Genomic DNA, 23,601 nt, shown 5'->3' on the forward strand with positions numbered 1-23,601 from the left:
GTTGGTTCATCCCAAGTGTCACGTGGGCTCCGTCCAATCCACGTGGAATTGACGGCGCTCGGGTTGCCAATATTATTTTGGTTTAACAATAAAACAAATTTGGCATTTTTTTGTTGTTTTTCTTTACAAACGCTAAAAGGGGCTTCGGGTGTTCTGCATTTGAGCCGTTTAATCTCGTAGCACACCGCAAGGTCACCACACCAGCCCCTCACTCACTCAACCACCAACAACTACAGCGTCACCACCAATAGCCGCCATTCGGCACTGAGCGACTGACGGTGGCGTTACCACGGCGTCTCTGTGCCAGGCAAGGTGCACTCTGTGGCCACGTGAAGTGACAGGAGGTCTCGGGACAGACCCAGGTGCCACATCAACTTACCCACTCAATCAACCACCACACCGCACTGCAGGTCACCTCTCACTAGAACCACTAGCTCACCCTTCTCACTCAACCACGGACAACACTGCAGGTCGTCACAGTGCCTCTGTCTTGCGTCTTCTATCGCACTGCTCCACTGTGGAGTTGTCTTCCATCGCTTCTCTTCGCCAGGTGTGTGCTGTGTTTAAAGTTACCTTGCTCAAATCAACAACCCCTATGGAAGATTGATCCATTAACTTCAGCGGTCACGTGTCGCGTCTTTTTTGTTTGTTATTTAATTGGAGGAGGGGGGGTATTAGCTTGACAACCTTAATTTAAAACGGCTTAAAGGAAAGAACATTTAAAAAATACAACATCGCTTATTGGTAAATTTGTGCCATTCTGACCACGTGGGTCGCTCTGGCGGCAATGGTCGCGCCAGACGTTGACGCTTAACTTCGCTTTGTGTGAAAGTGTTCACACACAAAACAACAACAACAAAAACTACTGGATAGTTAGCGATTGTTACGCCTTTTTATTGCTTGTGCGGTTTTGTGCGACAGATGTCTTCAGCGTCGTGTTGCTGCGTATTAAACGCGCGAACATTAACGTCTTCTTGCAAGCCACGTGCCGGGGAGGTTATCTTAAGGCAAAAAAAAAATCGTGATTGGATTTTTTAAAAATCTAAAATTCAGCTTGTGTCGTCCGTACATCCTTGATGTTGTTTAATAAACGACAATCTCGTGTGTCTTGGCCCCGCTGCGTTATAATGTTCCGCCCGTGGCCTTAGGCGGCAGGCAAAGAGATGCTGCGTCCGCTTCTTATCGTCGGGATATGCGCCACGCATCTCCAGCTAAGCGGAGATGAGTCTGGAAAGTGCTCGGATGGGCCACCACCGCCACCGCCGCCATCACGCACAATAAAGGTGTTAAACTAAAAAAGTGGGGCTTTCCACGGAGGCTACGGAGAGATGCAGCGCATTGCACTAGAGAAATATACATTTTTGTTACTGTACTATACTGACCTCTTAACGTTCAATGATTCCCCAGCCCAGCATGGAACGTTGGGGACAATGTTTGGCCCAACGTTGGGGACAATGTTTGGCCCAACGTTGGGGACAAAGTTTGGCCCAACGTTGGGGACAAAGTTTGGCCCAACGTTGGGGACAATGTTTGGCCCAACGTTGGTCCCAAGGTTTCAAGTGCCCCCCCCCCACCCACCTCCACCCCCGTCTTCACCAACCCGCATTGACCAGGGTGGTTACGTGCGGTCAAAGAGTGGGCATCTCTTATTATTCATGCTGTCGATGTTGAGAAAGTGGTGTTTTTGTACTTTCAGACTTCCTCGCAAATAAATGGCAGACCGGGGGAACTCCAACGGGTGAGCAGCGCACTCCACGGTGTCAGAAGGGGGGGGGGGGGGTAGAGTCTAGCGGATGTATGGAAAGAAAGAAGAAGCAGGGTGAGAGGGAAGATAAAGTTTTCAGTTTCATTTATTTGGTATAGCCCTGTGAGCCATTCGGCTCTTGAATCAGAGGAAAAGGAATGGGAAACTGGGACCGAAAAGGAGGAGACATAGAAGCAGCCATAGACTGGACCACAATATCGGGAGTGAGTGAGTGATGATGAGAGGGTGATGATGTTGAGAGGGTGATGATGACGAGAGGGTGATGATGATGAGAGGGTGACGATAAGAGGGTGATGATGATGACAGGGAGGGAGTGGATGCACGATTGAGAATTGGTCTCGTAAGGGCTCGGCCTCGCCCAAGCTGTACTTGCAGATTCGAGGAAGGAGTCGGGGAAAAGGACTTGGATGTGTGGAACCCCATGAGAGAAGATTTCAAAAATGTTAGCTTCAACTGCTACAACCGAGGACCGGGAGCCCGACTACCGATGTGGGCACAGCCGGCAAACAGCTGGTACCTGGGCACTGTGGTTCCCTTATGTTAAAATGTGGCTTCCTAGAACAGGTTAGCAGGGTATAGTTGCGCTGAGTCCATAACAAAGGCCTCACAGTGCAGGTTCTGAGGTCAGGGGTTAAGAGGTTAGACCAACAGCTGATATCTGCGACAATGTGGTTGCATCATATCAGTTAGTAAAAATGTATCGAATTCTGTTTATCCAGAAAAGCTTCACTGAATCCTAAGGCTATTTATTCAAGAGCATCCTGATATTGGAATATTTGGCCAGTCCAGCGTAAAGGGATGTTTGTATGTGGCAGGAAACTAGGGCACCTGGAAAAAAGCCAAGCTTACGAGGGTTAACACTTGCAGGACTGCACAGATTTGCTCACAAACCCACTTGCTGTGCTGCACAAATACATTGTATATCTCCAGGCAACCTCTCAGTTTGACGAGGAACCTTCTGTAATGTAAAATATTGAGGGGTTTGCTTATTAACAATTTATGGGGAACCAACTGCATGTTTTGACAGTATGCTGTAGCTCATTCTTTTTCTGTGTTTATGAGTCTATGTCAGTAGAAGAGGAAAACAAATGATTTAGAACATTTTCTTTAATAAATAAGACCGTGCTAATTAAATCACCTTTTGTGTTTTGTGTTGATGATGCTTTGGGCTCTTCTCCAATCTTATACATCCCAACACTTGACAAAACCAGCATGGCGGAAAATGGAATTCCTGATCGAACGGCCAACTCAAGAATAGTAAAATCGATGCAAGTTTTTGTCAACTGCATTCCGCAGGAAATGACTGAGGTACGTTGTTCGGTCTTGCGTGGTCTTCAAGGCAGTTGGGAGTGAGGTTGTTTCCCAACAATGAGTAAAAGCCTAAAGAAGCATAATTTTTCCCAGTATTTCAAAATCAAATGGAAATACATTTTTATTTAGCCAATCTATTGGTTTTCCAAACGTGTCGAGCAGCATTGGTTTAAGCAAAAAAAAAAACTCTGGACTGGTTTTCAAATTATAGATCTCATTGGGTTGCCAGATGGTATTGTTATAGGCAAGAGCACTCCATCTAAACAAGCCTGATAATAACATGGAAAGTAATTGATGCTGATACTAGGATCTGCAAATAGAAATCCTCCACACCAACGTGAATAGATAAGAGTTTCACCACACCGAATTGCAGGCAAATACATTACATGGTTTTGCTGTTGCTTTAAGAGACCTCCCAAATAAAAAAATGAAAATGGGTGGAGGTGGGGGGGGGGTGACCCGTATCTAACAGTACTATGAAGCTGCGTTGCTGGAAATGACTTCTCATTGATAGATCAGTCTTCTCCAAAATATGGAGAGACAAACCAGAGTGACAAATGCCTATTAGAACATCTGCAAATTCATTTAAACCTGACAGCTACCCCGTCAGCTTCCAAGCTGATATTTAGACGCTTATAAAGACAAACAGGTGCTTTAAAGCATGGCCATCCATACCGTCGTGTTTTAAAATAAAATGTCCTTGTTTTAGGAGGCTATGAAGAAGCTTTTCAGCCAATCAGGAGATGTGCTCTATGTGAAAAAGATATGGAAGAAACATGGACCTTTTCGCACAGCTTACGGGTTAGTTGTATCTATGTATATATGTACGTTGGGAATTTTTTTCTCACCGTTTGTAGTCAACTGTCCTCATCGGAGGTGGGGGGGGGGAATGTCAACAAACTAAATACAAAAAACATTTCTAAATAAATGAGTTTTAAATTCTAGATTTAAAAGTGCATAGCTCCAGTGGCTTCCTATATCAGAAGGAAGAGCATTCCAGACAGCCGCAGAAACACGCGATGCAGTGACCGTCCTTGTTCGATGGCTAACCAAAAGCCTCTGCGAGGATGATTGGAGCATGTTGGTTTATGCATACCAAGCAACTGTGGAGTTTATAAAATGGTAAACAAAATATCTCTATTTTTTTTATAAAGTAAACATTTGTCTCCACCTTGATTGAGGAACAGCAGTGACCTGCCTGTAGTGATGCCGCTGTCCCTTTAGGTTCGTAGTGTTCTCGAAGCTCAGCGAGGCGATGGACGCCATCCGCCGATTCAACCACTTCCAAATTGGATCATTCACTCTGCAGGTGTCGTTCTATCGGGAGAATGACACCTACAACAAGCGGCAGGTGAGCCTTGGTGATGCAAAGGTTCACTGACACACACACGCTTGCACACTTGTTTTTTTGTGTGCGTGCATCTTGAATGCAAGTTGAGGAAAGCAAGAGTGGTGGCATAGCGGTCGGCGCATTGCGTTACAAACCCGTGGGGCTCATTTCGGTAAACTGTCGTGGATACCTTCGGCGGTCAGTGTGGTATCTTGATTGGTCCTTTGGCCCCTCCCTGCCGTTGACTGACAAGCGCATGGGGCAGGATGGTCACACAGCTCCCATGGCTAACATTGTGGGGGGGGGGGGGGGGGGTGGCTTCATACAGCAGTGGATTGATAGAGGACCTGTGAATGAGAATTGCATAAAATAGAAAGTTAAAGATGTCAATGCCATACAAAGAACAACTTGTGCATTATTTTGCATACATTCTTTAACATTTATTATTGAGCTGAAGTTAAAGATGTCAATGCCATACAAAGAACAACTTGTGCATTATTTTGCATACATTCTTTGACATTTATTACTGAGCTGTTCAGTGCAATTGCATAATTTATTTATGATAACATTTTTGTGCAAAGGAGGAATCATTTATTTTTGAGGACGAAACCATGAAGGCATCAATTGCCAGCAGGTAAGAAGATAACGCTTGTTTATTATAATGTCAGCGACCTGTGAATCATGCCTGCACAGCAGGACTCTCATAATCTCGGGATTGGATAGTATACGCCTAGGAGCGTGGCAGCATGCTGCAACTGTGTGCTGGGTTCCACGACCATTGGAAGAACAGAGCCAAGCCATTGCTGGGCTTTTGCAAGCATGATCCCCAAAAACGTTAGGACTGGTTCCCAAGGGCAGGCCGGGTGAAAGCGTGTGAGCTGTCACCCCCGAGGTTCTACGCTCCATTCCAGGCAGCCACCTGTGATTAAACTGGTTCTTGAAATGGAACAAGTTGATGGTCACATCCCAATCATGAATTAATTTAGAAAACCCATCACATTATTTTACAATGGCGTACACCGTTTCCTGCTGTGAAGTGCGGCAGGGCGTGCCGGGCGGACTGCTTGCCCTGCATGCATTGGAGAAGGAGGCTATCACGTGGCTCTCTGGCTACGTGGGCTGACGTCCACTAGCGTATTACATCGACATATGTATGTTTATTTATATTCCATTGTGTATCTGGTGCTCTTAACTGCGTGAAAGTCACGTGGAAAAGCATTCGCTAAATAAATTAAGTTACATTTTATTTCCTTAAGTTTGCTGAATTCCAGTTCTTAGAATAAATCATTTATTTCACTGTCATGCCACAGGCATTTCTGTGCAGGATGGTGTGTCGGAAAGGATACTATACTCATGAAAGCTTCAATTCTATATGGGAAAGGATACTGTTTAGCGTTTAGATAAAACTGGTCACTCGAAGGGATCTCAAATGTTGTTCTGTGATATCTGCGAACACACCGGAGCTCTGCACTGCTCAGCGAGCGTTACGAAAGGATACATTGTTTTAAGACACGAGCTTGATAGCGTAATTAAAATAAAATCTAGAAATTGCAACGAATTAAAAAAATATATAGATTTACAGCTAAGCATGAGCCACGAACTTGTGCATCCTTGTGTAGTTGTGATCCACTTGTACATATCTTACATTTATAGAGCGCTTTTATCCAAGGCGCTTTTTACAAATGTTACGAGTGGTACAATGAAGGTAGCTAAACGTGATATGGTGAGGCAGGATAGTGGGTACGGGAATTACGGGGGTACCTAGGGATGGAGGGAAGGATGGGCCAGGGAGAAGAGGTGGTGGTCTTGAGGGAGGAGCGGAAACGAGACGGGCAGGGTGCTCGCTTAATGTGGAGGGGAAGTTTGTTCCACTGCAAGGGGGCAAGTTGGGAAAAGGAGCGTAAACGGTGATTGTGCACAAGGAGTGGGGGACGGTTAGGAGTAGTGGGAGAGATTGAGAGCGGGGCGGGAGTGGACATTAAACAAGACGAGGGAAGCGAGGTACGGTGGGCCAAGGCCATGAAGAGATTTATATATTATTTACTTTTCAGTGGTACGTTGGGGAAATTGGTGGAAGAATACGGTGCCGAAGTGGAGCTCAAAACAGCCGTGAGTAACACTGCATCATCATAATCAGCAGCAGGATTGTTCTATCCACTGCGAGATGAAGGCCCCCCCCCCCAAACAGTCGCCATCTTTCACAGTCTCGCGACACTACATTACGTTGCCGTTATTTCCGACAATATTTTTTAGTTTTTGCTGCTCCCGCTTTTCTGTTGGCTTGACCGCCACCTCCCGCAGGTGCAGATGGCGGCCGCAACTCCAGCGGTGCGGAACATCCCCGGGATATCGTTGGACGACCTCGGCCTGCAGTTCGTCCCGCACAAAGAAGCCATCCAGGTGCTGGTTGTCTCCCACTCGCAGTGCCGCGCCTCTTACCGCTGCCACCCCGAGTTTTTTGGGTTAGGTCGCGTAAATATATACATTTAGTTAAACCTGGCACCACCCGACACAGCCAATTCAGCAAGGTTTGTGTGCTGCATGGCCACTGCGGGCAGGACTCGCCCCCCGGCTATCGTACCGCGCCGTTCGCATTGCTCGCTCGGTGAAGCCCGTATTCTCGCTGCAAGTCTCGCGTACCGCAACACGTGTGTCCAGTGCATGGTGACAGAGTGGCAGAATCCCGGGCACTTCTACGTGCAGCAATTGACCTCGGGAACGGAGACCGGCTTGCGGGAGCTGCTCGCCCTGTGCCAGGGCCCCGATGGGGTCGGGGGCCCTCCTGCCCGGCCCGGCTACCGGCCCTGGAAGGGGGACGTGTGCGCCGCACTCTTCTCGCAGGACCAGGTGAGGGCCGATGGCGAGCACCGCCGTGAAATCCGTTTGTACCCGTCACGACGATGACGAAATATTAATTTGTGACTTGCTGTCGCAGCCGGTAAGTAAAGTGCCGGTGCGTAGAGTCAGAACGGCCGCGGGAGATGGCTTCTGAATCGCTGCAGCAGGCCTTTTATGCACTCGATTTTTTTGCCGCTCATGTGCACACCTACATGAAGGTGTTATTGGGTATTGAAGGACGAGTTTGGGCAAGAGGTGCTGTGATGTTCAGAGGCATTCAGTTTAGGGGATTTTTTTCCGTGGTTGAATTCCGGGTGCCGTTTGTGTGTACGTATGAGTGTTCAGCTTCTTTCGCACCGTACATAAGCCAGTCGTGCTAATCGGAGGTGTCGTGCTGCCAGGTGTGGTACCGTGTGGTGGTGTCGGAGGTTGACGAGGCCCGTGGGTGCATCCTCGCCTACTTTCTGGACTATGGCAGCTGGGAGGAGGTGGCCTTTGAGAACGTGCGCCCACCGCCAGAGGCGTTCCGCAAACACCCTCCCTACGTGAGTCACGCGGACCGACGGCCCTTGTTTAACCGGGGAGCGAGGGCCTATTCGTGAATTCGTTACACTAAACTAAACATTTTTTTTATTTCACCTGGTAAGGCCCACTGAGCTACATAGCTCTTTTTCAGAAGTGACCTGGCCACAAATGCAAGCTCAAAAAAGTGGCTTATGTGGAAAGTTATAGAAGCCAAATACTCTTAAACGCATGTTGATTCTAAATGTAGAGGGAAAAACTGGAGGACTTGGAGAAATGTTCACTTGAGCACGGGGAGACTATGCAAACTCCAAATATATAGGCGTCAGGGCCAGGATCAAAAACCCATGACGTGTATACCAGGCAAGGTGATTAACATCTCGCCACCGTGGTACTCACTCGATGACAATGTCAGCAGAAGACATTGCTGTGCTTCACGTCTATGATCCAATGTAGGTGTCGCCAGTCTTTTTATCAACCCGCACCGAAAGGAATGACGGAGTATGGTCAAGTATCCTCAATGACACGCATCAGAGTGACAAAAGGGCTGCACGTGCACGTGATCCACACACGCCACTCGCACACACAAACTGCAACGCACACACGTTAACACCGATTACACACACCGCCTGGAGGGACTTTGAAAACTTGCGGAGAGTCCTCTACGTACCGAATGGCGCATCTGGAGGTCTCCTTCACATGTCAGCGGCTCGGTGGGTGTGTGGTCTTGCAGAGTGGGTGTGGCCTAAGTCCCCCGGCGCTCCTGTGGACGCAGCAGCACAATACAAACTCGAGGCAACACGGAAAAGGGCAAGGCTGCGGTGGGACAGGGCAAGGTGCCAGGCGCCTTGCCTTAACGAGGTCAACGCCGCTGGATGTATAAGCATGCGCTCCCGTATGTGCGTCTTGTGTCCTGTAGACGCTGCAGTGCAGCCTGACTGCGGTGCGACCCCGCTCCGGCGGGTGGGGCGATGACGTGCTGCAGCTGCGGGTGTCTTTGCTGAACCAGACGTGCGTGCTTAGGGTGGAGGAGTACGACGAGCCCACCAGGACGTACATGGTGGACCTGGACATGCCCATCACCGGTGAGAGAGAGGGGGGTGGTAGGGGGGTTGGGGGGGCCGCCAGCTCGCTCGCTCACTCGGTCACAACCCTCAGAAAGGCAAAAGCGGCTATGCAGCCTGCGCACAATATTTTTTGTCGTAATTTGAAATGCCTCACTGAGCCGCAGGACTCGATATTAGGAGGGTTCTGCGTTGGGATGTTCGGCCTTTTCCACCAATGAATTGCGGTTTAATCGCACGTGGCCAAAGTCTGGATTTGAACGCAGGTTCTTTGAGGAGTGTTTGTTTTGAGTGGGAGGAAACTGCAGTATCCGGAAAAAAAAAAACACCCATGCAAGGAGATAACACTCAAAAGGTCCACACGGACAGGTTCGCAAACCCGCTTGTTGCACGACCAAGTCCGGGCCACCTCGCGACCCATAGAGTTTGGGAGTTTGACAAATATGCTGCACATACCTGTCAACGCCTTTATCAGTGCCTTACCTTATTACAACCAAGTCAGACCTTATTGGTCACCCCGTGCCCTTATAAAATTCAACGTTCATCCTACAAAGTCCCCATCACAAGGGAGAAACGCAAACAAATAGACACTTTTTTTGCCCGTATTGAAACGGCTGTACGCCGTTAAGGACCTGAAAACTCAATTTCCCTGTACAACAATGCAGGTAGACCGTATGGGCTTGACAGGCGTGTATGCATGATTCGAAGCGTTGGACCCCAGGTTGCGAGTCACCATGCCAACCGTGCTGCTAACTTAATTTACATTTCTTTTGCTCCGTGTCCAAATTCGACTCAACAGGCCGCTCACTACGCGAGTCTTTGCTGGAGGAAGGGATCTGCGTTGCAGAATCCGTCACCAACTACAGCGCGGGTGAGGATACTTGTGATTCGTTTTCTTGTCGGTGTCTGTTCTGTGAGTGGAGTTGGTGGCCTCAACTTGTGTAAATAAAGAACCCACATCAGAAGTGTACTAAGAATTGCATTGTTGGCAAGTCTACCTGGGCTCATCACCGCCACTGCAAACCGGTGACTGTTGTGGTTTTCTATAAATGCTGGCGTTAATTCTCGTAGAGTTTGCGCGGGTGACATTTGCTGGGGTTCGTTTTTACCGCTTTTGGCCATGAAAATGCAGCAAAGCATCATCGTGCTGTCCATATACACTGCCAACAATTGAGATAGTGTCATAAACACAGCATTTATGATCTATGATACTTATATTTCAGCCCACTGGGAGAAATAGTCTCAAACTAATGATTTAAAAACATGCTGTTGGTATCCATCAACGCAGAAAAAGCAGCTACTTATTGAACCATTTTTGATATAATTGAACTTTCCCCATAAATGATTGACACTCAAAGGGCTCCCTCTCGTAGCCATCGACACACGGGTATTTCTGATTCAACCAATGGAGGAGCACACCTCTATACTCATAAAATGATTGATGCTCAAAAGGAGCGGCTACTTGCTCATCCGTTGACACAGAGAGAGAGAGAGAAAGCAGCCACCGATTGAGCCAGCGGAGTAGCGAGACTCCAGCCCTGCCGGTAATCACCGAGCACCGTCACGTACGACGCTGTGTTGCGCCATCCACAGCTCCCTCGGCCCCTCTCGAGGGAATCGGCCCAGGCCAGGATGCTGGCCCCACTGCCGACGCCGGGGCTGTTGGTGAGGACGAGGAGGCGAGTGGGGTTGGTGCCGGCGTTAGCTCCGGCATGGAGCTAGAAAGGGGAGTGGCCGCGAGACTTCCTTGCGTGGGAGAGTCCTTCAACGTTGTGGTCGGAGACCTTGTCAATCCGGGCCTCTTCTACTGCCAGCGCACGGAGTTTGCTGGTGAGATCCGTGTAGGACACGTAGCCTCGGTGTATTAGTATTGTACGGTAGGCATGTTACGACTTTCCAATCATTTGGTTTCTCCGCATACCAATTTTGAATATATTTGACACCTGTACCGTGATTAATTGTTCCGCTTTGATATGAAGCTTTTGTGACTGCAGGGATTCATATTCTTGGGTCTTTCAGTAAAGTCACGTAGAAGGGAAACAATAAAATAATAAAAATATAAAACAATGTTATTTTATTGTTTCCCTTCTACGTGACTTTACCAAAAGAACCAATAATATAATTGTTTTGTGTTTTTTTTGCCGAGTGCAATGTGAAGCCAGGAGGGGGGGGGAGGTTGAGGTATCGCACTGCAGACCACATTACTCCATAGTCTAAAGGCTGTGACTGCTCATTAATGGGAGGTAAGGTCAAGGCAGTGATGGAGTGGTTAGCGCATTTCACTATGACTCATTGGTGGCGAGCGATATCTCAACCAGTGGTGACTCCCGCGCCGGCACCAACTCGTACTGGTCGGCATGGTGAACCCGTGTGGGAAGACAGTCGTCCAGCAGTGGCTTCGGGCTTAAAAATGAATAAAAAAGTTAAACCAAAGCTCAACGGAGGTAGTGCATTGGCACAAAACTCGCATTTATTTTTTTCAGTCTGCACGATAACGAGTGCCCTGCGGCGGCACCTCCTGCTCCCTCCCCTCCGTTTCCCCTCCCCCCCCCCCCCTCCTTAGAAGAGCTGGTCAAGGTGATGGCGATGGTCGCGTGCCTCGGTTCCGAGCCGGAGCCTCCCAGGGTATCGCCGTGTGTCGGACAAGTCGTCTCGGCGCAGTACTCGGGTAGCGGCATGGCGAGCGCGGGTCGCGACGCACTGCCACGTAGCCTCTTGACGTATGGTCCGCGAAGATCGCAGCCTCCGGAGGCGCCATATAGCGCGATGTATGTGTGTACGTTGAACTTCTTTCGCACCGTACGTAGTCATTTGTGATAATCGCAGGTGAGGTGGGGGGGAAGAACAAACAAACTACGATAAGGATTGTTACATCGCAGAACCTTGAGAAATGGCGACTTCTTGTGGAGGTCTTGATTCAGCAGTGGATTGATCATGGCTGATGATGATTAATAATTTTCCTATATGGCTTTATGATGATGATGAATAATTTTCATATATATTGTTCGTCTGTTATAAAAAAAATGTTGTGAAATAAAGCTCAATAATGAAAGGTCTAAATAGCTATGTTACCCATTAAATGTGCTTGTTTAAATGCATTACCACTTAAAAGTAAACGTAGGCATGAAAGGCATTGTGCGTTGCACACCACGGGAAGGGGAGTCGAGTCATAAATATAATGTAGCCGTGGGGGGTGAGAGGGGAGACGAGAGAGGGAGATAGATGGAAGGACCAAGCAGATGGGAGCTGCACGGAGCAGCGTCTGTTTTCACAGGGGGCGGGGAGAGGGGAGTTATTCGGAGTTCGAGTGGCCGCATCTAAGTCACGTGACTTACGGAAGCCTTGAGGCTGATTGAGGCGCGTAGGTTTGAATGTGCTGCCTCGTATAACCGAGGCGGGTTGTGACGATTGCTGCAGGTGTGCGGGGGTGGGTGGGGGGGGTCAATGACGAGATGACGACGCTCGTGATCGTTGAATCCCAGGGGATAACGTGTGGTACCGAGCCATGATCCTGGACGTGCCAAGCGAGGACACGGTGAAAGTGTGCTACATGGACTTTGGCAACTGCGAGAGCCTAAAGGTGTCCCGCCTGCGGGCCATCCCACATGCGCTGCTCAAGTTGCCCGCCCAAGCCCTGCGGTGCTGCCTGTCAGGTGCCAGTTTCATGATGATAATAATAATAATGTCGTGTTTATTCATGATAATAATTGTGTATTTTTATATTTGTCCATGAAAGTCTGACTGAGTAGTAATACTCTTTTTTTCAAGAGAGTATAATTAATTGAGTTATTGCCTAGTGGAGGAACTGGTTATTGTCATGGGAATGTGGATTTTCCATTATTAGTTTCATATCTTACGGAGAGAGTGTCTTACAGAGGAGAAGACGATTTGATAAATTGTATTGAGATTGTTGGTAAGCATGTCGAGGCTTTGAAGCAAGATTTTATTTTCTCTCGAATTTTCCCTGTAAATGGATCCGTCAATAAATTCATCTTTACGTGCCAATATCGCCTTCAATAAAGTAGGCATCTGTGCACATTACAGCAGACCGGGGATGGTACAGGGGGCGTAGAGCAACGGGAATGAGAGAAAGGAAACTCGTCACGCCCTCAGCGGCTCACACCGACTGAGCAAAGTTAAATAAAGTGCAAGCCTGCGCAACGAACAACAGCAGCAAAATAGGTAGTAAAAATAAATCGGTAAAGAAACAGTATTTTTTTTATTTTAGATTTTATCGGACGGCAAGGCTGAACAGGGGTGTGTCTTGCACAGATCACGGAATTGAGAGACACTCGGCGCGTAACGGACGTATCTCTCCCCGAGGAAACACGCGTTTAGAGTATTTGGCTGCTATACATTTCCACGTGATTAGCCACTTCGTTGAGCTTTCATTTGTGGCCAGGTTGCTTCTGAAAAATTAACTAATAGCTCAGTGGGCTTTACCTGGTAAGCTACAATTTTTTTTGTGATTTGTTTACCTTTATTATTCTTTGCACTCCTGTGGTGTTTTTGTAATTTTCGTTGTAATTTTCTGACGCCGTGCCCCGACTGACCATCTGTGAAAAAGAGCTTTATCGCTCATTGTGATTGAGGATATTGCACTGAACGTGTGTGTGTATATATATACACGTATACACATATATACACACACGTGTTTGTACAACCGTGCAGGGGTCCGGCCGGTGTGCGATGCGTGGAGCGTGGAGTCGACGGGGCTACTGGCAGGGCTGGTGAGCGGCGAGATCCTGCGCGCCCGCGTGGTGGCGCGCGACGCGCACACGTCGACGCTCGAGGTGAAACTCGGGCCCGCGGAGGACCCGGAGTGCGACTTCTCCGAGTTGCTCGTGAAGCACGGAGTGGCTGCGCCCACATCGCCCGCGCCCGACGAAATTTCGCCGCCTCCGTCTACTGCTCATTGTGAGTTCCTGTTCGCCGAACTGGAGTCCCGATCGTGCTTGTATTTGTAATTCGTAAGGAATTCCAATCGCAACATGATTGCGATTGTTACTTGAGCCAACGAATGACGCTGTAATTGTAATTAGAGTTGACTCCCATGGCTGAGCATTCATCATGAGTTCCTTGTCCACATGATGCTGCAGTGTTAACAGTGGAGGAGTTGCTGATATCACTTCTGCTGTCTAGTTTTAGTGGGGCCACCTGTGGTGTGTATGCACTTGTGTTCCTTCGCAGTTAATTTAATATTAACCCCAGGTCTTCCATGTGGTGAGTTTTCACATTCGCCATCATCAGTCATCGATCCACCGATGGATGAAGGCCTCCCCAGGTCATCGGCATCTCTTCGAGTCCTCTTGCACGCGAAAACATTTTACTGTGCCGTCTCCATGGCTTGTTCCCTCTTCGCTGCCACTCTTATCATGAAGTCTTCATGAAGTCTTCACCACCCGGCCATCATCCTGCCCACGCCTGTTTACTTTTCTCAACAATTGGTATATCTCTTAACAGGCGTATGTTCTCTAATTCACATATTCCTCCTCCGTGTCTCATTGGAATTCTAAGCATAAATCTCTCAATTGTTTGCACACTTTTCAGTTTCTGTCTTAGATGATAGCTGCGAAGTGGCGGTTAGGCAAACATTCGGATTTTGGGGTCGCGAGACAGTGCTGCGGTGCTGCCAAAGCTGACAACGATAAAAGTTTGTGCTTTTGCACAAAACAAGCTGTTGTGACTTTCTCTTCTTTCCCTTCACAGAAGCGGCTCACCCACCCTCTCGCCCACCCTCTCGCCCACCCTCTCGCCCACCCTCTCGCACACCCTCTCAGTCGCCAGCTCCCCCACCTTTGCAGGCAGCATGGAGTTTCCTGTAGGGGCCCAGTTCTCCGTCATGGTCACTGATGTACAGCACCCTGGTCACTTCTATTGCATCCGGCTTGTCGACAACGGTGAGTTGTGGCCCATTGACCGTGCAGTCCCTGATGCTTGTGAACTACCCCGGGACAGAGCCTGGCTTACGTGTATAAGAGAAAAGAGGTGCCTAGAGGTAATCGGAGTACTTAGAGAATACCCACAAATGAGAGGAATGCACGATTACACATGCCAAGTGGTAAACCGTATATTAATGAAATTAACTGGCGCATACAAGCACGATCTTTAATTTAACATGAACGCTGATGTGTTGTACGACCCCGGCAACTAAACCCCCGAGAGGATGAACGTCATATTCTTGGTTCATTCGGTAAAGTCACGTAGAAGGGAAACAATAAAATAATACAAATATAAAATAATAAAATTCTCACGACGTTTCGACTGCAACACAAGCAATCATCATCAGGTGTGAAAACCACAGCAAGAAAATTTGAAAAAAGTGGCGGTTTTTTCAAATAAAAAAGTGGTTTTCACACCGCCACTTTTTTCAAATTTTCTTGTTGTGGTTTTCACACCTGATGATGATTGCTTGTGTTGCAGTCGAAACGTCGTGAGAATTTTATTGTTTAATATTTTTATTATTTTATTGTTTCCCTTCGTGACTTTACCGAAAGAACCAAGAATATAAATCTCTGCAGTCACGAAAGCTTTAAATCAAAAGGATGAACGTCGTTTCATCTCCGCCGTGTGGGGGCCTTCCCCGATGTATGTGGTGGCGCAGAAATCCAGGCTCTCCAGGAGGTGCTGGTGGAGGTGGCCTCATATTGCGACCGCACGAAGCCACAGCCAGACTTCCATCCCAAGCCGGGGCAGCTGTGCTGCGCGCGCTACAGCAGTAAGCGCCGCTGCCTCACACTCTTCACCACTCGCACTTTCACTCAAACAGCTGACTGGATCAATCACTCGATTGCTCAAAAAAATCTGAGCGACTGCTCGCTCGCTCGCCGCAAACGTCTCTTGTGGTCCACAACGACCCAGTGAGGCTCGGCAATGTGGAACTTTGACCTCACGTGACCAATCAGTGAATTGACGGCTCGCCCAAATGTCTGAATGACCGTTTGCTTGCTCTCTTGCTCGCTTGAGTGACCGCACGCTCTCTGGCTCGCTCAAGTGTTTAACCGACCATACACTCGCTCAAGTGTCCAACTGACTGCTTGATCGCTCACTCAAACATCTGACGGACTATTCATACACTCACCCGTTTCTGTCGTTTTACTGACCGCTCTCTCGCTTGCTCGATCATTTGACTGGACGCTCGCTCGCCCACTCAAGCGTCTGTCCACCTTGCTAGCTCCCTCGCTGGAACGACCAACCAACCCCCTCCGCCCCGCCCCCCCCCGCACACTCATCTCTCTGTTGTTCACATCATCCGACCGACCGTTCACTCGGTTGTCTTTGTGAATGCTCGCCGACGTCCGTGCCCCTCAGGCAACGGGAGCTGGTACCGCGCACGCGTGCTGGCCTGCGTCGGGGAGCTCGTGCGCGTCGAGTACCCCGACTTTGGCAACAGCGAGGAGGTGGGCGTGCAGGACCTGAGGCCCCTCGACGGGGACGGCCACCTGCTGCGCTGCCCCTTCATGGCCTTCCGCTGCAGCCTGGCGGGTGGGCACCGCCACAGAACGCCAGCAAGTACACACACGCGCGTGCACATACACGTGTGCGTCCGCGCGCGCGTGTACTTGTGTGACGATTATCTGAACCGGTCCTGCGCTTCCCCTTGGTCGACTCGGCTTCAAATGAGTACCTGGTGTCGTGTGTAAATATTGCTTGTTCATCTGATTTATTTTGCCACGAAGAATTCCCATTGAAATGATATTGTGATGTTCCCAATTTACGTGTTTTGTAAATGTGTGCTCGGCCACAGTGTGACCTTGCTGTGCACTGCTTCTCTCAGGGTTTAATAATTACAGCACCAAAACGATTCGGGGGATTTTAAATGTATCGAGCGCTTGAATGTGGTAATTCTCAAAACACATTAGGAAATCTTCTTTGGTTCTTTCGGTAAAGTCACGTAGAATGAGACTAAAATAATAAATTGATAAAATAAAATAACACAATAATATTCTCACGACGTTTCGGCCACAACACAAGCGGCCTTCATCAGGTGAAGGGGGCGAGACTGTCTGGTAGGACAGCGCTGGAGTGTATATTATTGTGTTATTTTATTTTATCAATTTATTATTTTATTCTCATTCTACGTGACTTTACCGAAAGAAACAAAGAAGATGAATCATTGCAGTCACGAAAGCTTTAAATCGACATTAGGAAATGTTTGTCCAGAGCAAAAAGGAGCTCGAAATGGCACAACAATGAATGTGTGTGTTGAACCTCTTTCGCACCGTACGTAGCCAACCGTGCTAATAGGAGGTGCGGGGGGAAGGAAAAACTTACCACAGTAGCCCGTCTAACCTGATGTTTTTTTTCCTCGATACATTTACCCGTCTTTGCGCGTGGAGGCGTGCTGCCCGTCGACTCTGACTCTTGGTCGCCGGAGTCCACGGAGGCGCTGCTCAACCTCGTGTCCGACCGGTGCCTGCGTGCCACTGTGATGGCGCCGCGGTGCGGAGACTCAGTCCCCGTGGACCTGCAGGACACTCCGGCGGCGCAGCAGGAGAACTCGAGCCAGGCGGCGCCCGACGCTTACAGGTCCGTGGCCCACCAGCTGGCGCTCGTGGGCCTAGCCACGCTGGCGGTCGGGCCTGGCGACGTGCCGGAGGATCGAGAGTCCACGGTCCGGGTGTGCGGCGTCCGGTGCGGGTCGAACTCCGTCAGCGATGGCAGCTCGGTCGAGACCATCACGACGCTGGACGATCGTCTCCCCGGCGTTCCGCCCACCGATGCGTGCAACCGGCAACTACCCGGCGCCGTCGCTGAAGGTTGCCCTTGCGTGCGCCGAGCCATGCCGTGTCTTGCACCACGTTCGGATGATTGTTCGTGAATTGAAAGTGTGTCGTCGCGCGTTGCGTTTAATGCGACGGCAGTGCATCTCGTAGGTGCGGCGGTGGCGCTGGCTTTGGGTGAATGGAAGTCGAGAGGTGCGGACGATCCCTCGGTTGAAGCCCCTGTCGTCCCTGAGGAATTTGTCGTTAATGACCCGGTGAGGCTAGACAATGTGGGTACTTTGACCTGGCGTGACTATTCACTTGACCGACCGCACATAACAGTTTGATAATTGCTTAATTTTCACGATTTCCATCAAAAATTTGTACGCTTTAACTGCGTTTGAACTTTTCTTTTACGGGTAACATTTTCCTTAAGTTATTTCTGTGCATGACCCCTTTGACCTGCGTTTGGAACCTTCTGTGCCAGCCGACCCTACTTCAAGGGGTCCTGTCCGAGATTCTCACCGAGGTGACGGAGGCCGTGAATATGTTGGAGCTGCTGGTGGAAGCGAAGAGGAAACTTGAACGCGTTGTCAAGCTCATCCAGCGAGCCTTGGATGAGGAGGCCCATGAGTAGTGATTGTTGTCGATCGTTAACAGTTAACATTTTGTTTGTGCCCGTGTTTTTGAACTTGTTGCAGAGAGTTATTCTGCGAACTTAACAATGGCACTTGAAATACGAGATGATATTCCAAGGATGAGACATGGGTTGCCTTGTGCGAGACTTCAAATAAAATGGGCCTTATGTCACTGTTAAAACATATGATGGGAACAAATTATTATTTGGTGACTATTCTTACCAAAGCAGGATTCGGCAAATGAGTTTGTGTGCAAGTGTTTAACATCCCAGTTATTGTTTCCTCTCGCCCGAAAGTTGAAGGACCATTCCAACAACGCGGCAGATGGTCAAGGCGACACGTGTAAGCGGTTTCGTCAAAGATTAGAATCTTAAATTTTTATTTAAAGCTTTCGTGACTGCAGTGATTCATATTCTTGGTTCTTTCGGTAAAGTCACGTTGAAGGGAAACAAAAAAGTCACGTTGAAGGGAATCTAAATCGTAGGTTTTACCTGCCGGTGTCTCGTATTGTCACCATTTACATTGTTTCCTCTGCCTGCGTATCTGCCGTCCAGTTGCACGATGCCAAGCAGAAATGTAAAAAAAAATACATTTGCGTTGACTCGTTCAAAAAAGTTATTGCCTTTGTATTTATTTAACCTGACGGGGGCCGTCTTGCTTGCCCCACACAGCATCGCGATCGCGTGAAGACGTTCAAGAAGTGTTTCGTCTTGATGGCGTGCTTTGCTGCTAAACACTTTTGTTGTTGCCACTAGAGGGTGCTGTAGTCGCAGATGTGAATGTGCTGTCATTTGTCAATGCGGTAGCAACCTCCCTGGCCATTAGCAATGGACAGCAGTGTACAATCGTCCTGCATTCATTCCTGCTTGAGGACTGAATGTGCGACCTGAGGTCCATTCACACGCCGGTAACGAGCAGCTAAGTACAAATCCATTATGCTGGACTCTCTGAATGTGACAATACACCAGACAGGTGCATAAGAGGTTTTATTATCGCTATCTGCCGTTTACTAGGTACTGTTGGATGAAGGGCTACCCGTGCTGTTGGCATCCCCCGCCAGTGCTGCGATGCAACAATCCATTGCATTCCCTTCCATTAACCCATCGTATGGCTTAATCTCTGCGATGGTTTTCCTGCTGGGTGTGTTCTCTCCTTTGGCTGCCATTCCATCTGCAGTCTTCTCTCTCCCCTTGTAGCAGTGTGGCCTGCCCATGCCCCTTTTAGTACGATGAGTGATTTGTGTTCATATTCTTGGTTATTTCGGTAAAGTCAATGCGTACTTCCTATAAATGTGATCCTTCGCGTACATCCCTAGCCGTCCTTTGTGAGCTTCTCAGACGTTTCCTTTCGTTAAAATGTTATTGATACATGTCAAGTGTGTTCTTATTTAGGCACATTGTTACGTTGATATCCGTGATCAGACTCCCTTTTTTCAAAAGAACCGCATCCGGCCCTTGCTCACTGCTATTTAATCATATCGATCACCCGCGAAAAAAATATCGATGCTGTGAGTAGCCTTTGCGTCTTTGTGAAACACAAAATCAACCCCCCAAACTTAAGAGGCCACTTCTCGTTTTGTGTCACTGTCGTCTGGAATTCTCTCCCCTTTCGCTGTTCTCACCGCTCATCTCTCGCCCTCGGTAGGTTCGGACGTAGGGGACCCTCTTCCTCTCGTCGACTAGTGCCCAAATAATTAACTTTCCCAGTTGACTCGCCTCCTTCCTGCATACAAACCATGACCCCCTTGCTGCATTAATCCACAATTTAATAATTCAATGCAATTACCAATTGCGGTGGTTGTGTCAGCCTGGCCACGGCCTGTCATGGAACTGGCTCAATTTACTCATTTCCCTCTTTTGCTTTTCGCATTTAATTTAATTAGTGTGCCCTTTACTCTGTATATTATGTAGTGTCTCGGTACCGCAGCTGGAGATGGCTTTGTATTTGGACACTTAATTTAAGTCATCATTATAGTTGTCTCGAAAGCTAATGTCAACAGGGTGATATGTCAAAACATTTTATTTGCAGCGAGCATTATTGTTGTCAACTAAAAAGACGTGAGATTGACATTTTTTTCTACGGCAAGTGTGAAGTGGAGTGAAAACCTAATTGGACATTTTGATTCCTTATTAAACTGAACGTGCCATTCTATCATTCACAACTGATGCCCGTTACTGGGGCCCACTCTCACCCACGTTTCTTTTTTGTCGTTAAGCACCACAAAAGTTATTCGGCCAGTGCGCGTGAGTGTGGCCATCTCAAACAAAACAATTCAAATCGAAAGCCGGAAAGATACAGAAACAAGCACAAGACAAAGCGAGAGAGAGAAGGGCGCCTTGTCTCGCAGACCGCCGTCCCCTCTCAGGGGTTCGATGTCGGGCGAGCGGGAAACGTTCCGATGTCGGAGAGCCACTTTCGCAGGATGGCCTCCGAGGCGGCAGCGCTCCTGCGGGCCGTCGCCGGTGCCACGGGGACCAGGCTCCGTGGCCTCAGCCATTGGACGAACCTCTTGAGCTCCGAGCGGCTGCTGTGGTCCACGAAGGGCACGCCTGAGTGTGCGGTGGACGCCATGGGGTGGGTTGGGGTGGATGGGCAGAGGAGGAGGAGTGTCTTTTATGGGATCTTTTGCCAGTATCAAATATAATGAAAAATAACGGGGTTTTTACCCTTTCTGGCAATAAAACAGGTGTAAAGCTGTTCAAACACCAAATTGATACAGCTTTTGCAAGGATTAAAGTCTGCATTAACTACACGTGGCAAAAACATGCAAAATAACGTGCTCTGACAATATGGCCTTGTCTTTGAAACGGACCTACACCAGAGACAGCCTTCTTCATGGCCTTGTCTCACCAGTGTCAGGCCAGAGAACGCCAAAAGGCGAACGGTACAAAGACAATGCACGTATTTGAGCACTTACAGCTGTTATATGTAGATACATGTAGATATAACACTGGTGAGCCAAGTTTGTCTCTGGTGTAGGCCAATAGGTTTCAAAGACAATGCATACGTTGTCGGAGCATGCTTGCACGTTTTACCACGAGTACGTGTGGTTAATGCAGAGGAGTGTTTTTTTCACACGCTGCTCCACAAACCCGATGGCCTGAGTTGTATTCTTGGCCATGGCGCTAATATCGAGTGATATCTGAAACGTTCCCGGGCACCCCATGTTCATCAACCCGCAAGACCAGCTTGGTGAGGTATGATCAAAACGCACACCTTGTAATCTTCACGACGCAGGGAGGCTTGCATACAAAAGTGTTTTGACGGGACGTAATAAATTGTTTTTTGGAGACGCAGTAGCATTGCACATTGTTGGGTGTATTCACAGTTGATTTGTGGGGGAAAAAAAACCCCTTAACGAACATCGACGTGCCCGTGAAGATTGCAAGGTGAAACATAATCTTGGTTTTCTTAGTTTTTTCCGGTAAAGTCACGTTGAAGAGAAACAACAAAATATATATAAAACAATACAAAAATTATGCAAACCAACACACCTGATGATGACCGTTTGAGTTATGGTCGAAACGTCGTGAGAATTTTTTATTGTTTTATATATATTTTGTTGTTTCTTTTCAACGTGACTTTACCGAAAAAACTAAGAATATGAATTACTGCAGTCACGAAAGCTTTAAATCAAAATATAATCTTGGTTCTTTCGGTCAAGTCACGTAGAAGGGAAACAAAATAATAAAAATGTATTTGTTTTATGTTTTTATTATTTTATTGTTTCCCTTCTACGTGACTTTACCGAAAGAACCAAGAATATGAATTCCTGCAGTCACGAAAGCTTTAAATTAAAAAAAGGTGAAACATGTTTAACACGAAGGCAAAAAAACCTATAGGAAGCTGGAAAATGAGATTATTTTGAAGTAAAAAACGATTAGTGTATTGGCATGGAGACCCATGAATTAAACTCTCCAAACTACGCAATCGTCTAACCGTAGATGATGACGTTCTGTGCGATGTGCGGCTGGATGTCGGAGAGGCGAGAGTGTCCCTTGCAGTCCCACTGCGCCATGGGTTTGAAGGCGAGGAGGTAGTCGTACTGGGTAGAGAACCTCCGCAAGTGGGCGCTCAGCCCCTGAGAAGGAGAGAAGGAGCCGTTACCCCCTAGCACTTGGGTGCCACTCTCTTCGAAGTTCACACACCCATGAGCCACTCGATTTAGAGCAGCGTTGTTCGCTAATATTCAGAAGGGGACCACTTTCGCCGATGAGACATCGGTGTGAATCCCGCCACACCGCCTTCACGGGGTGTTTTCACATTCGTGTCTTGTTGTAGGGCCGCGCCAAAGGCCTGCCAGTGGACCGTGTGCCTTCCAATGAAGAACGCTGAGTTAGAGTGATGTACCGTGCAACGGAGCCTCTCACAAAAAGCGTTGGTTAAAAAAAAACCTGTCCTTACATCACTGTGGTCTTGTGTTAATCGTGAAGTAACTATTGAAGTTTAAAACCCAGCGTGGTGTTATCAGGTATTTAGCACTGCTATGTTTCTTTTGGCATTGTTGTAACTTGCTGACCCGCCCCTTCTGGAAATCTGTGAAAAATAGCTTCATATAATCGGATTCCCCCTGCAGTCTAAATAAAGATTCTGGTGTTGAAGTTACTGTCCTTTAACATGTGCAGACTTCCGTATGAGGTGTTTAGCTGAGATTGTGTTTTTTCTACATACATGCATATATTTTAAATATAACGTCTATTGCCGGTCTTACAAATTGAAACGTGTCGTGTTGACCAGGGTGAACTGGCAAGAATCCCGCTACGATTCAATGAGGCGAGAGGGCTCTGGGATTTGGGCAAATTCTCCCCGTGTGACTTAACTCATGAAACACATTATTTTGAAAGAGGACATTCATGCGGGTGGAATTGAAACATCGGCGGATCCACCCAGCCCAAGTAATGTTTCGACTGAGTGGAGGTAATTCATTTGGGATGTACCAGGCGTAGTAATGTTCGTGCTAAGATCCATGAGGTTGACCGTACACACGCGCTTGAGTCAGAGTGCAGCATCCTTGCACTGGTATTCGTCCCGGCCGCAAAAGTTACGTCCACCAAATGCAGTCACATGTGTATAACGTGTATAACATGCCCTCTTACCGTTTTTGTTTTTTTTGCGCCAAATCACAGCGCAAGGGACCTATAACTCATGCCAGGCTGCCCGGTGGGTAACCTAATAGTGTGGCACACAACATGCGGTTGACTCGTAGAATTGGCTAATGGGTCTCAAACGTATCGAATATTAATTCATTAAATAAAAACAAAGTGTCCAGAGAGTAAAATTAGAACGGTTGCTTAAGAGGGCGGCGTTGGCTTTTGAGTTCGGTGTTTGAACGCTCGATTGTGTCTGCGGCGGTTGCGAAAATTACAGTATTCGAGAAATGTAGCTCGGTAAAACACTTTCACGTTTTCTTAACTCCTCGTGTGTGCAG

The 23,601-nt window shown here is 48.1% G+C and overlaps 2 protein-coding genes across 18 annotated transcripts in view; one reads left to right on the forward strand and one right to left on the reverse strand.

The window, feature by feature from the left end:
• Window positions 1-22,778, forward strand: TDRD1 (tudor domain containing 1). Of its 17 annotated transcripts, none has more exons than XM_076066286.1 (23): window positions 1-550; window positions 1,697-1,738; window positions 2,111-2,278; window positions 2,977-3,073; window positions 3,786-3,877; window positions 4,301-4,427; window positions 4,988-5,040; window positions 6,458-6,515; window positions 6,708-6,806; window positions 7,065-7,253; window positions 7,646-7,789; window positions 8,686-8,851; window positions 9,630-9,701; window positions 10,424-10,660; window positions 11,394-11,498; window positions 12,313-12,483; window positions 13,502-13,747; window positions 14,611-14,730; window positions 15,435-15,548; window positions 16,142-16,342; window positions 17,170-17,589; window positions 17,695-17,825; window positions 18,023-22,778. In XM_076066286.1, the coding sequence occupies exons 2-23, from the start codon at window positions 1,713-1,715 to the stop codon at window positions 18,170-18,172; spliced, it is 3,186 nt and encodes a 1,061-aa protein (XP_075922401.1). In that variant the 5' UTR covers window positions 1-550; window positions 1,697-1,712; the 3' UTR covers window positions 18,173-22,778. The 17 variants fall into 17 exon arrangements, with proteins under 17 accessions (XP_075922401.1, XP_075922406.1, XP_075922405.1 ...); XM_076066291.1 differs by having other exon boundaries at window positions 17,695-17,810; XM_076066290.1 differs by having other exon boundaries at window positions 17,707-17,825.
• The window catches only part of LOC116941337 (uncharacterized), a 17,915-nt gene continuing 14,488 nt past the window's right edge, over window positions 20,175-23,601 (reverse strand). The window contains exons 9-10 of the mRNA XM_076066285.1: window positions 22,113-22,254; window positions 20,175-20,722 (exon numbers count right to left, since the gene is read on the reverse strand). Coding sequence (XP_075922400.1) covers window positions 20,535-20,722; window positions 22,113-22,254 — 330 coding nt within the window. The 3' untranslated portion in view covers window positions 20,175-20,534. The remainder of the gene's footprint in view (window positions 20,723-22,112; window positions 22,255-23,601) is intronic.

This window comes from Petromyzon marinus, chromosome 11, assembly GCF_048934315.1.
Source record: "Petromyzon marinus isolate PM22_M1 ecotype Great Lakes invasive population chromosome 11, UKy_Petmar_22M1.pri1.0, whole genome shotgun sequence".
NCBI lineage: Eukaryota > Metazoa > Chordata > Hyperoartia > Petromyzontiformes > Petromyzontidae > Petromyzon > Petromyzon marinus.

What these genes read in the sequence shown, in the direction of transcription:
- TDRD1 (XM_076066286.1), top strand. Translation starts at nt 1,713, where the DNA reads ATGGCAGACCGGGGGAACTCCAACGG. An exon ending in CGTCACCAACTACAGCGCGG is followed by an intron (nt 9,702 to 10,423) that starts GTGAGGATACTT and finishes CGCCATCCACAG; the next exon opens with CTCCCTCGGCCCCTCTCGAG. An exon ending in CATCCGGCTTGTCGACAACG is followed by an intron (nt 14,731 to 15,434) that starts GTGAGTTGTGGC and finishes GTGGTGGCGCAG; the next exon opens with AAATCCAGGCTCTCCAGGAG.